Genomic DNA, 12,161 nt, shown 5'->3' on the forward strand with positions numbered 1-12,161 from the left:
GGGAGAGAATGGACAGAGAGATCCACCTTGGCAGGAGCTGCCGAGGTACAGTTCCTAGTAATTGAAAAACATCCATCAGAACTTTGGCAATAACTCCTGGCCACCATGTTGTCTCTGATGTAATGTTCAGCCTGGAGAAGAGGAGTTTGAGGGGGAATAAAATTGCTCTCCTTAAATACTTGGAGGGCTGACACCTGGAGTAGTAGTAGAGGGCTGACACCTGGAGTAGGCAAGGAGTAGTTCCTGTTGGCAGGAGAGGATAACACTCACAGGCTCATTCCGCACATGCAGAATAATGCACTTTCAAACTGCTTTCAGTGCTCTTTGAAGCTGTGTGGAATAGCAAAATCCACTTGCAAACAGTTGTGAAAGTGGTTTGAAAATGCATTATTTTGCATGTGCGGAAGGGGTCACAGTAATGGGTTAAATTATGGGCAGAAAGGTACGGGCTGGATATTAGGGAGAAAAATTATAGTTGTTCAGCAGTGGAATCAGATACCTAGGGAGGTGGCGAGCTTCCCTTCCCTGGAAGTCTTTAAACAGCAGCTGGATAATTACTGGATAAATCAGGAATGCTCTAGGCTGATTCTGCATTGAGCAGGTGGTTGGACTAGATGGCCTGTGTGGCCCCTCTCGACTCTGCAATTCTATGAACTGATGAGCTGGTCTTTGCAGACAGTGTAATGCACCCAGATAATGGAAAAAGTCATCCCTGAAGGACAGGAGGGCTTAGCTTCCAAGAGGGACAAGGCTGAGGTAGCTTGCACCATTGATGTCAGGGGGAAAAACAAATGTTCTCCCCAAGTGGTTCTGAATCATCTTCTGATTATGCCACATCTGTTTCCAATAGTCTCTAAATAATGCAAATAAACAATTGAGATTTCAAGCTACTATGTTCAGACATGCCCAGTGATGGACCCTAAAGAATGCTCTTCTTAGACTGTTTTTCTCAACAAATCTATGAATATTTCTTTCGAAGAAGAAGAAGAAGAAGAAGAAGAAGAAGAAGAAGAACAACAACAACAACAACAACAACAACAACAAGAACAAGAAGAAGAAGAAGAAGAAGAACAACAACAACAACAACAACAACAAGAAGAACAAGAAGAACAAGAAGAGTTAGATTTATATACCCCCTTTCTCTCCTGTAGGAGACTCAAAGGGGCTTACAAACTCCTTTCCTTTCCCCCCTCACAACAAACACTCTGTGAGGTAGGTGGGGCTGAGAGAGCGCCATAGAGCTCCATGTGACTGGCCCAAGGTCACCCAGCTGGCATGTGTTGGAGTGCACAGGCTAATCTGAATTCCCCAGATAAGCCTCCACAGCTCAAGTGGAAGAGATGGGAATCAAACCCAGTTCCTCCAGATTAGAGTACACCTGCTCTTAACCACTATGCCATAACTCTCAAAACAAGCAAGCGATAAATGTGCTCATAAACAGAAAGCTCCTAGGCATCCAAAGACACCCATAGACAAGGGTAACTGTTGTCTCTCTGCATGAGTTACTGCTCGCTCTTAACCACTACGCCACTGCTGAACTGCTGAAAAGGGAGATGAGATCTCCAAACTGTAATCTGCACAGAGCCTTCCTCTCCAATTCGTGTTATCTGGTTTTAAAAGGCACAAATGCTCCTAGTTAAGGCTAACCTTTTCTATAAGAAAGATAATCTGGGTTATGTTGGATGCAGCAGGTACAAAATTTCCCAGAACCAGTAGGTGCAATGAAGAAATCTCCTGGAATGTCTCAACTTACAAAGACAAACCCACTGACCTCCAAACATTTTATGGCTAATTGTGTTGTGATGGCATCAACTGGAGGCTGTCCAAAATCAGTGAACAGCAGTGCCTCCATGGGAGAGCCATAAGGATTGCCAGTTGCTTCCCTTGTAGGTCAATGTGATCAATGGGGCCGAAAACAATTATTCAAAATTATTTCATCACTCAAACGCACACATTCCCTAGCAACAGGAACTCCGCTTCTTGTTCATTTTTGGTTGGGCTGTGCAGGAGGAAAACTTTTCGTTTTGTGGAAATGCCTCATTTTACTGGACGAAGACCTCCAAATTGACATCATATTTGGCATCAAGCCAACAATGTTGTAGACTTTGTATTATCTGTCGTGGATTAGGCTTTTTGTTTTGTTTTGTTTTTAAATAGCACCACAGGGTCTCCCTTTTCTTTTACTCCCTGGTGTAGCTGGATGCCTCTGGACCACTGTGATTATGTGATCTCTCTCATGCCGGCATCACACACACTTGTCGGCCAGTGGCACTCACAGAGCGACATTCATGTGGATACCACCCGAGTGTACCATGTACTAAACAGCTAGTGAGCATGTCAACCTCAAAACAAGACGCATGCCTAGGCAGAAACAGTCCAAGATCTACTGGGGTCAGCTCATGAATCTCCTGGAAGAGTATGCATTCAGTATGCAAAAATGCCAGGTTTTTTCCTCAGGAGCTCCTGTGCTGGAAAAAATGCTCCTCTGCCAGGGAGCTGAAGCCAGAGAGGATACAGTGCTAAGCTGGAGGATTCAACCTCATGTATCCCTCCAAAACAGAGGTGGGATCCAGCAGGTTCTCACAGGTTCCCAAGAGTAGGTTACTAATTATTTGTGTGTGCCGAGAGGGGGTTACTAATTGGTGATGTTGCCACATGATTTTTGCCTTAGTTACACCCCTTCTCTCAGCAGTAGCGTGCAGAACTTGAAGCAGTCTAGCAGGAGGTGCACCGGCATGCATGGCAGCCTGCGCCTGTGTGCATTCGTTTCCCACCCAAGGACCGGCGCAGCGGCTGTGTCCTTGCCACAGCCCCTCCCAGGAATGCCACGCCCCTGGAATGCCCAGCCACGCCCCTGGAATGCCCCACCCAGCCTCATTGGCGCTACACCAGTTCGAATCCCACCACCATGGGAACCTGTTACTAAAATGTTTGGATCCCACCACTGCCTCCAAAACAACATACACCGCTCTACATTCCAACTGGCATCCTTTATCTCTACACTGCAGTATTAACTAATTAACTTCATATATACCCGTCTTTTCTCCGCAGTAAGACCCCAACAAGGTTTATAACATCCACCATTTTATCCTCCTTTGTTTTATCCTCAAAACAACCTTGGACGGAAAGTTAGGCTGAGTGTGTGACTGGCTGAAGGTCACCAAGTGAAGTGCCAGGGCAGAATGGAAATGTGAACCCAGGTCATACAGATCCTAGTCTACTTTAACCACTGCACCATACTGGCTCTTATATGCCTGGGTAAGAAAAAATTAGATGCAATTTACAAATCAATGGAGCCTGTCTAGAAACACCTTTGATTCATTCAGCATAGTTAAAAACGCAGCCCTTTCTTTAACAGAGTGGCTACAAGAGGGGATCTTCATTTTTCAGTATTGTCACACACATCCATTCCCTCCACTCCCCAACCTTCCCCTGCATAGGAAAAAAAGATGTTTGATGAGCAGGTTAAGCTGCAGGGACCAAGTATAATCATTCTGGATCTAGTTGAAATTTGTTTCTGAAAAAGCATTAGTAGTCCATCCCACGGTAACGGGCTTGCAGCCTGGGCTCGACTCTCCTCTGCAGGTCACCCACTTCCTTCCCCATCCACCAACACTTGGCCAGTTAAGCCAAACTGTTCTCCTTACCATGCCAGGCTTTTGCAGCAGAGAGAATTCCTCTATGAACACTACAGTTCGTGTATGTAAGCCCACACACACACACACCCCTGCATCCTGAAGTGATCTAATCCAGGAAAGCATTTACCACTCGATTCTGCTGAAAAAAAAAAATACTAACCTTGCCCAGTGATATTGCCTCATTTCTTGGCATCAGGAGATGCCTGAATGTGGGGAAAAAACAGGGTGTAGGCCACAGAAAGTGTCAGAGGAATGCAAGAAAGCTGAACTAGTGATAACTTTGCAGATTGGACACACAGAGCATAGGTTAAGCACACATCGAGAAGAGTCAGGAAGTAAACTGAGAAAGACTCTTTTTTTTTTTTTACTCAAAGCAAAACAATTTTGTAAAAGAGAGATGAATTCTCCTGGCTGATGTCTGATCCTGAACACAGCCAAATTGTTACTTCAGGTATACTGTGTTCCACAGAAATATGACAGGGTTGTTCCTCCACCACAGAACAAAGCATAACAGACCTTCTTTGTTGTATAATGCTCTGCCTGGGTCCTAGTGCCTACCTAGCCCTGTCCCCCCTCCCCCCCCACACACACACACATCCATTTGACTTTGGGCCTTTCCCCACTCACCATATGCTGCAGGCTAACCTCGTGAAAAGACCCGGGGATCCTCTGCGCTCCCCACCGCACCAGCGGCCACAGCGCAGCCGCCCCAAATCTGCTGCTCTCCCACCTCCTTAGCGAGCGCCAAATTAGCTCCTCTTAAAACAGCAACTTTTCTCAAAACGCCGAGCTTGCCACGGGGTGGTGGGGAACTTCGGCATGTTTGCGCGGCGTTGATTCTGTGACGTGCAGCCTTCCAACCATTCAGGCAACAGGCTTCTCCATTTTTAAAGGAAGTTGAGACGTGTGCACAGGGCGATGTTCCAACATCGCTTTTACTGCTCAAGCTCCACAGCTTTGCACCAGCAATTCACAGCAGAGTGCCACCAAGCGTGTGGGCTTGCTTTTAAAGAGAAAACTGGGTTGCAGGGAACATAGGTGATGGAAACTGAAATGTTTTGATGACGTGTACACGTGTTGATGATAGGCGGTACACGCGCCAAGCTAATCAAAAATCAGAGACTCGCGCTATGGTCAAGATTTGCCAGCCAGGTGGGACACGTGCTCTTGGGGAACGCTGCAATTCTGACCCCACTTTATTTCATGAATAGCAAAATGAAGTGGGGAACAATTTCTCCTTGCTCAAAAGCTGCGGAGTGCAACAAACGCAGGGTAGACGCCCCAAAAAATAATGGTTTTGACAAAAGCAATGCGTAAAAATGAATGATACTGTAATTGTCATATTCATCCGGGACTATATTCGAATGCGGATGCATATCATTTTTTGACCACTTCTGCTGACTGAACCATCATCTTTCTGCGGGACAGAGTATAGCATCTGGAATTGATAAGGACTTGGTTTGGTGTTTGCTCTGCACCCTTTGCTACATTTTCCTAAAACATGCCGTTATCATTTTCCTTTTTTAAAGCATGCATGCTATAGACAATCAAAAAAACCTGACAAAACAATTTTTAGGAATTACTCCCTTCCTAACAGTTATGTTAAATGGTTAGAATTGAATTGGTTTAGGTCTGTAAATAACTAGACAGCACAAAATATCAGATGATCCATGGAATTAAAAAAAAAAACCCCGTACTATTTAATCAGCAATGATTCATGCTGAAGAAAAACAATAGAGAATAGTTAATTGGGGTAACCAGGAGGTTTGTTTGTTTTGTTGAATAGTAAAATGTTTTTCTCAGGCCAATTACTGTTAAGAGATTAAAGAAAAGCCTAATTGGGGAAAACGAATAAACTTGTCATGGCCAATAAGCAAATCTGGAGGAATATGTAGGTTGTATGCAAATGTTTAATGTCTTATAGCCTCCACACAGGCAGATGGCACACAGGATAGTGGAAGAGATGTTTTCTCTGTGGTTCACAGCCACTGAAATAGAATGGGCATTTATTCTACCCGCTGGATAAAGAAAGTAGAAAGACTACGTTGGATTCCACACAACAGAAATATAATGTGCTGCAGAGGATTTTAAAGATCTGTTTTGGCATTTTGTGTTCCCACAGCACAAGCGTTGCCAGCCAAAGTGGATTTTTTCCCCCACCTGCTGCACCGAGCTCTTGTCAATTTCACAGTTGCCCCAGCCATGTTGTGTGCTGCTGCAGAGATTCTGCCAGTCTCCGCCACATGGTAAAGGTTTTCCACGGAGTTTTCCTCTGCTTGCAGCTTATCTGCATGCAATTTCACTGTAAAAAGTAGATGAATACAGTTTGTTCTGCCTTGCAATCCCATGCACATGCCATTTTTCTTTTTTTCTTTTTGCTTTGAGGGGGATGTCTGTGAAGCTACGGTGACACTAATATGCGCACATTGCAGCTTCTCTAATCGTGTCCCGATAGCTTAACAGATATCCCCCTCATAGCAAAATAAAAAAGGTAAAATGATACGTACATGGGATTAATAGGTGAAACAAACTGTATTCGTCTACCTTTTACAGTGAAATTGTGCACGGATGAGCTGCAAGCAGAGGAAACCTCCATGGGGAATTTTCACGAAGAATCTGCTGCAGCACACAAAATGGCAGATACAGGTGAATTAGAATCCCTGTGCAGATGTTAACAAAGCGTCAAAACATATGAAAGGATGCCACATTGGAAAGGGGTCTCAGCCAGCTCCTGCTCCAAATTGCAGAACCCTTTTTCCCAGGGCTCAGCCTGCTAGCAGGCTCCATTGATCTGTAAGCTTCGTAGCAGAGGTTTTTATTTCCACCCAACTCAGACTTATTTCATAACACCAGGGGGCAGCCAAGTGATGCTCATGGAGTGAGTTGTGAAAATGACTGACACCACAAAGTCAATTGCCGGGCAATGGAGGTAGGCACTGCTTTCTGCCATGAAGTGCCACAGGAAACAGTTTATCAACATTCCGGTGTCAAACTGGTCCCCTCCCCTCCCAGCACACACCTGAAGTGGCCCAGCTGACTTATGAGACAAAAGCAGCTGAGGCAGAACATAAAACCTCATGCTTTTGTGTGAAAGGAGGTTAAAATGCCTGAAGGAAGTAACCTGCACCTCTAGCTATCAACAGGGAAGAAATATTTCACGACACACCTGTTTGTTGTTCTGAATGCTCAGGAACTTTCAAAAAGGAGGAAGTTTTCATCCGGGTCCCATTAGTCACTGATTCTCCTGGACCCTCTACAAGCATTAACCTGCTTCTTTGACTCAGACAGGAGTGCTTCACTGACTCTGACTCAGACAGAAGTACGAACTGCCTTAAAGGAATCTAGTGGTACTCCACACTAAGAAGGCCCACTGGCTCAGTGGAAGAAATAAAAAAACACAGTGGCAACTTCTTGGGGATGCTAACTGCAGTCAGGTTCAGGTGATCAACAGATCCCACATCACCTCGCACAAGGTCTGCCAGCTTGTGATCTGGCAGGAAAGCTTGGTGATGCTGATTGTATGAACCATGATCTAACAGAGTGAGACCTAACAGAGGCAGCAAGTAGCAATTTGTGTAACTGCAGTCATTCAAAAATGGGCCTGCAGGGATCCTTACTGAGCAGTGAGACTACTGTTGCTAGCCTGTCAGGTAATCACACAGAGGCCATTCTGTGAGAAACAGACCACATGATTCTTGCCCCATCTCAAGAGCTGATTTTTACCTGTAAGGTCCTAAACTTGGGGGAAGTGGGGCTGAATAGCTGAAGGACTGGCTCCACATGTACATTTCAGCCTACTAGTTCTCAAGCCCTGCTCTGTGGGAGATAGCAACCAGTGACCAGGCTTTTCAATGAAGACACCTCCCCTGAGGACTGCCTTCTCCATGGAAGCTTTCTTAGTGACCGCTTTATTCTCTGTTAGGTGCCAGGCCAAAGAATTTCTTTTGAGCCAGGCTTTTTGAAGAGGGATTCCTCATCTCTGTTAGCACTTTTTTATGCTTTGTGCCTCAGGGTGCCAGTCTTATGATTTGTTTATGACCTAAGTGGCTTATTATTGATAAAGTTATGTTATTTTCTGTGAATCTATTGTACCATTTAGTTTGTGAGCCTCCTTGAACAACTCTTCTTCTTCTCCATTATCCATTTAGTCATGTCCGACTCTTGGATACTCTGTAAACCAGTCCCCTCCATGGTTCCCTGTTTGCCACAACTTCTTTCAATTGGTTGATGTTCATGCCCATGTCCCTCTTAATGGTTTCCAACCAATGAGTCATTGGCCCATCCTGCTTCCATTTACCACTGACCATTCCCATGTAAAACAAGTCTACATGTTTTAAATAAATAAAATAAAGCTCAACAGGGTAGGGATTAATGACAAGAGAGCTTCAATTTCTGTGACTCTTCAAGGTTGGAAAAAATGTCACTCTTTAACCTCTGTGTGTGTGAAGAGCTGGCAAACTGCTTCCAACTTATGGAGACCATATGGATTAATGACCTGCAAAATGTGCTATCATTGACAACCTTGTTCCGACCTTGCAAACTGACGGCTGTGGCTTCATCGCCTGAGTCAACCTCTAATCCACATCTGCCAGGGAAGCTTTCCCCCCCTTTCCTCTACATTTTGAACAAGTAATAAATTTATATGTGCACATGCAACTATCATCTTACACCATTGTAAAACATTCCAAAATGACTCTAGGAAACAGGGATCTGGAAGTACTGGATAGCGTTACAGACTTCGCCCTATAGGCACCCACGGCATCCAATGTATTGCTGTAGAAGTATCATATTGAAGACTTATATTCTTTTGGCTTTCATAGGGTATATCTTGAAGTCCTAAGCAATTTTTCAAAACAGAGATTATGGTGAGAAGGAAAAATAGTCATGGATATTGTAGGCAATGGTAGTTCTCCAATTTCTCTCCTAAGTCCCTGAGAAACCACCTACACTCAGCATCAGAATCTCTGAATGTCTGGAAGTTCTCTTTATGTTGAACCTAATTCTCCCCCCTACCCGAAATTCACATTCTTCTTATTGTTTTGTAAAAGAATGTCAACCACTATCTGCTTATGATATTCTGCGAAAAAAATGTACAGATAAGAGGTAAAGACGGTCACATGTAAGGAAACGCTCATAAAATGAGAAAGTGCACAAAAAATAAAGCCGTGTGTGAACTCACAATGTCATCGTGGACAAAATCAAAACATTGTTCTAATAAATGAGGTGTGGATGGCTCAGAGATCATCCCCACCTACTCATAGAAATTAGCCAGAAATCGGGAGAGCAGAAGAGGAGAGAGACAGCCAGGAAAAAGACAGCCAAACTCAATGTTATCTCAGAGCACCACGTCAAGCAGAGCAACAACATATGTTTTAAAAAGACAGATAATAATGCAAACTGTCGACATGCGGAAAGGACAAGTAGATAATTTAAAACGTCCAAGGAGGTATGTGTATGTGTGCGTGCGTGTGCGTGTGTATGTATATGATCATTATCTTAATTCTACCGGAAGAGTCAGCCAAATCTTTGCATACTTACATCCAGTGACTGGAGCTGTGAACTGGAAAAAGATCTTTCTACAAACCTGAACAATGCCCCAGGTTTGCAGAAAAATCTGAAATCTAAAACACACACAAACTGGGAAGGTATAAAAAACAAAACAAACATAATTAAAGGAGGCCTGTAGCTTTAAACAGTGGATTCCCTCAGTGGATGCTGCTAGACAACCACAGAATTCCAAGATGTGGTTCTGTCAGTAAAATCAAGGGGAGGGGGAAAGAGCTTTCCAGGCCTATTTTGGCCTTTGATGTAGGAATCACTGGGGTCTGACCTGACTACAGTTATCAGTTTCAGGTTGGGAAATTCATGAAGATTTTGTGGTGGAGTCTGAAGAGTGCAGAGTTTGGGGACAGGGGAGGCCTCAACCAAAAATAATGCCATATAGTCCATTCTCCAAAGAGGCCATTTTCTCCAGGGGGACAGATGTGTGTCATCTGGCATTCAGTTTTTAATTCCAAGAGATCTCCAGATCTCTCTCAGCTTGGCAACAACTTCTGGGTGCCTTGATACCACCTGACCTGCATAACTAGGCCCAGTTGCTTGCTACTCTTCAACAGCAGCAACCCTATGGAAGCCAGTGTGGTGTAATGGCTGGAACTTCACAGTAGGATCTGCAAGACCCAGGTTCAAATCCCCCATCTTGCTGTGAAAGTTCACTGGATGATTTTGGGTCACTCACATGCTTTCAGCCTCATCTATCTCACAGGATTGCTGCGCAGATAAAAAAAAGAGAAGAGCGGAATCATGTAAGCTGCTTTACTCCCTACAGTGGAGAAAGGTGAGGTATAATTGAAGTCAACCAATAATAAAGATAGCTGAACATGATAGGCAGGTAAAAAATATGTTGGTGAACAGCCAAGGAGATAATGAGGCAAGGAAAGAGGAGAGAATACAGCGGTTGCCAGTGGGAGGGAAAGTAGAATTAGCATGGGGATACAGAAGAAAATGAGGTGCCACCCCACCAGTCATCGAGGGGTTCTTAGCATGCAAGTAGACCTGGCCCAGCAGCCAGCACCACACAACTGGGCCACAGTTTTCCTAAACAGAGTATGCCGGGGAGAGGGAGAGTGAAAGTTTAACACAGAGGATCAGAAGAGGTAGATTGGTGGTTGGGTGGGAATGAGATGAAAGCAAGAAAAGGGATTTCAGAAAAGGAAAGCAGAAAAGAGTGGTGGTGAGGAATGAAAATGACTCCTGCAGGTCCTTACAAGTTCCCACTTTTGTGTGTGTGTGTGTGTGCATGTGCGCACACACCTCTTTTTCCAGGACCTTTTAAACTGTATATAATGTACACATATTATATACCCTGTTTCCCCGAATATAAGACATCCCCTGAAAATAAGACGTAGTAGAGGTTTTGCTGAAGTGTGAAATATAAGGCATCCCCCGAAAGTAAGACGTAGCAAAGTTTTTGTTTGGAAGCATGCCCGACGAACAGAACACAGAAAAATAAGACATCCCCTGAAAATAAGACATAGCGCATCTTTGGGAGCAAAAATTAATATAAGACACTGTCTTATTTTCGGGGAAACACGGTATAATTCAGACAAATACATAATATATGCACATATAATTCAGTCAAAATATTTCTTACTATTTATAGAAAAGATCAAACATGGAAAACAGAACACTCACTGTTCCAGGCCTGGGGTATGGAATTCTGCCTTCATATTGAACCCAGCGGTGATCCACACTCTCCTTATGGGCATAATGTCCATTGAAAGCGGCTCTGATATCAACCATGCTGTACATACAAACAGCAGAGCCTTTGAAAATGGAGCTGGAAGAAAACAAGCAGGAACTGAAGTTTGCTCAGCACAAGCCAGCTAGCACCACCACTGGTCTGAAAGGAGTGACTAAGGGCTGGAGTAGAATATGCACAATTGTCTCTCTGTTTTTCAATCTAAGTAGCAGCAGCCAGAGGCTACCAGATGAAACAGAAGAGGGGCAGTGGGAGAAGGTGCTTAATCTTCCTTATATTTATGTCTAAAAGATCTTCCCATCACACATGGGCCCTTTCCGCACGGGCCAAAAGTGGTGGAAATCATTGGGTGCTGAAACTCTGCTATCAGGAACTCTGGAAACTGAAAATTAGCAAAATTCTTCAGTGAAGAGACTAGCACTCGAACAGAAACTTTCCAGAAAGGTAGTTTTGTCACCATTAGTTCTTTTTCCCCATTCAATAGGACCTGCTGTAAGTATTCTGGAATGTTCTAAATGTAGATGAGGCAACAACCATACCCAATAGATGAGTCAATGTTGTCACTTGAACTTGTGTTCCAGAGGTGCCAATGTACGGAGTGGAAAGACTTCTTTGAATGTAGCAGATTTGAAAAGCACTGCTCTAAATTAGAATACATAAAATCTAAATTTGGAATTTTAAATCAGAGACAGCCCAAAGGCCAATAAGGGGTACACGGGTTGGTGGCCTCTCCTGTCAGAGGAGCCTATTGTCAAACCTAGTTGATCATCTATGGTTTAAACCTGCATCAAATGTTATTCTCCCTCCCCCCCCCCACCATACACACTTTAAAGGGGTTCATAAGCGGCTGGTACTTGGTAGATTTAAATTACCAGCTTGTAACCTCCAACAGTCTATTGAAAAAATATTTTTTATCTTGAAAAGGCAATGTGAGAGACAGTTTAAATTAGAGGATTGAGTGTTGTGACTGGACAGAGACACCCTAATTCAGAGCTCCAACTAACTTGGTGTTACATTGGCATCTTGGGCATTCATGCAGCACAACTTTAGCTTTCGAATAACCCTGTGACAACAGTCAAGTACAGGGAATGCTGCTTCTCCAGCTGGGGAACAGTTCTGATGTTTGATACTGATTGGTCCTCAGCGGGTGACATTAAACTATCAACTCTTAGTGGATAGTGCTGTTTTATAGGTACAATATGATTACGTACGAGTGCGCCATCAAATCACAGTGTACCTATAGTGACCCTGCATAGTTTTCA

General features: G+C 43.9%; 1 protein-coding gene across 2 annotated transcripts in view; it reads right to left on the reverse strand.

The window, feature by feature from the left end:
- SEMA3D (semaphorin 3D) overlaps positions 1–12,161 on the reverse strand; it is a 174,378-nt gene that overhangs the window by 50,643 nt on the left and 111,574 nt on the right. For both annotated transcript variants that reach the window (XM_048501136.1, XM_048501135.1), the window contains one exon: positions 10,833–10,977. In XM_048501136.1, the coding sequence (XP_048357093.1) occupies positions 10,833–10,977 (145 nt within the window). The remainder of the gene's footprint in view (positions 1–10,832; positions 10,978–12,161) is intronic.

This window comes from Sphaerodactylus townsendi, linkage group LG06 (genome assembly GCF_021028975.2).
Source record: "Sphaerodactylus townsendi isolate TG3544 linkage group LG06, MPM_Stown_v2.3, whole genome shotgun sequence".
NCBI classification, from domain to species: domain Eukaryota; kingdom Metazoa; phylum Chordata; class Lepidosauria; order Squamata; family Sphaerodactylidae; genus Sphaerodactylus; species Sphaerodactylus townsendi.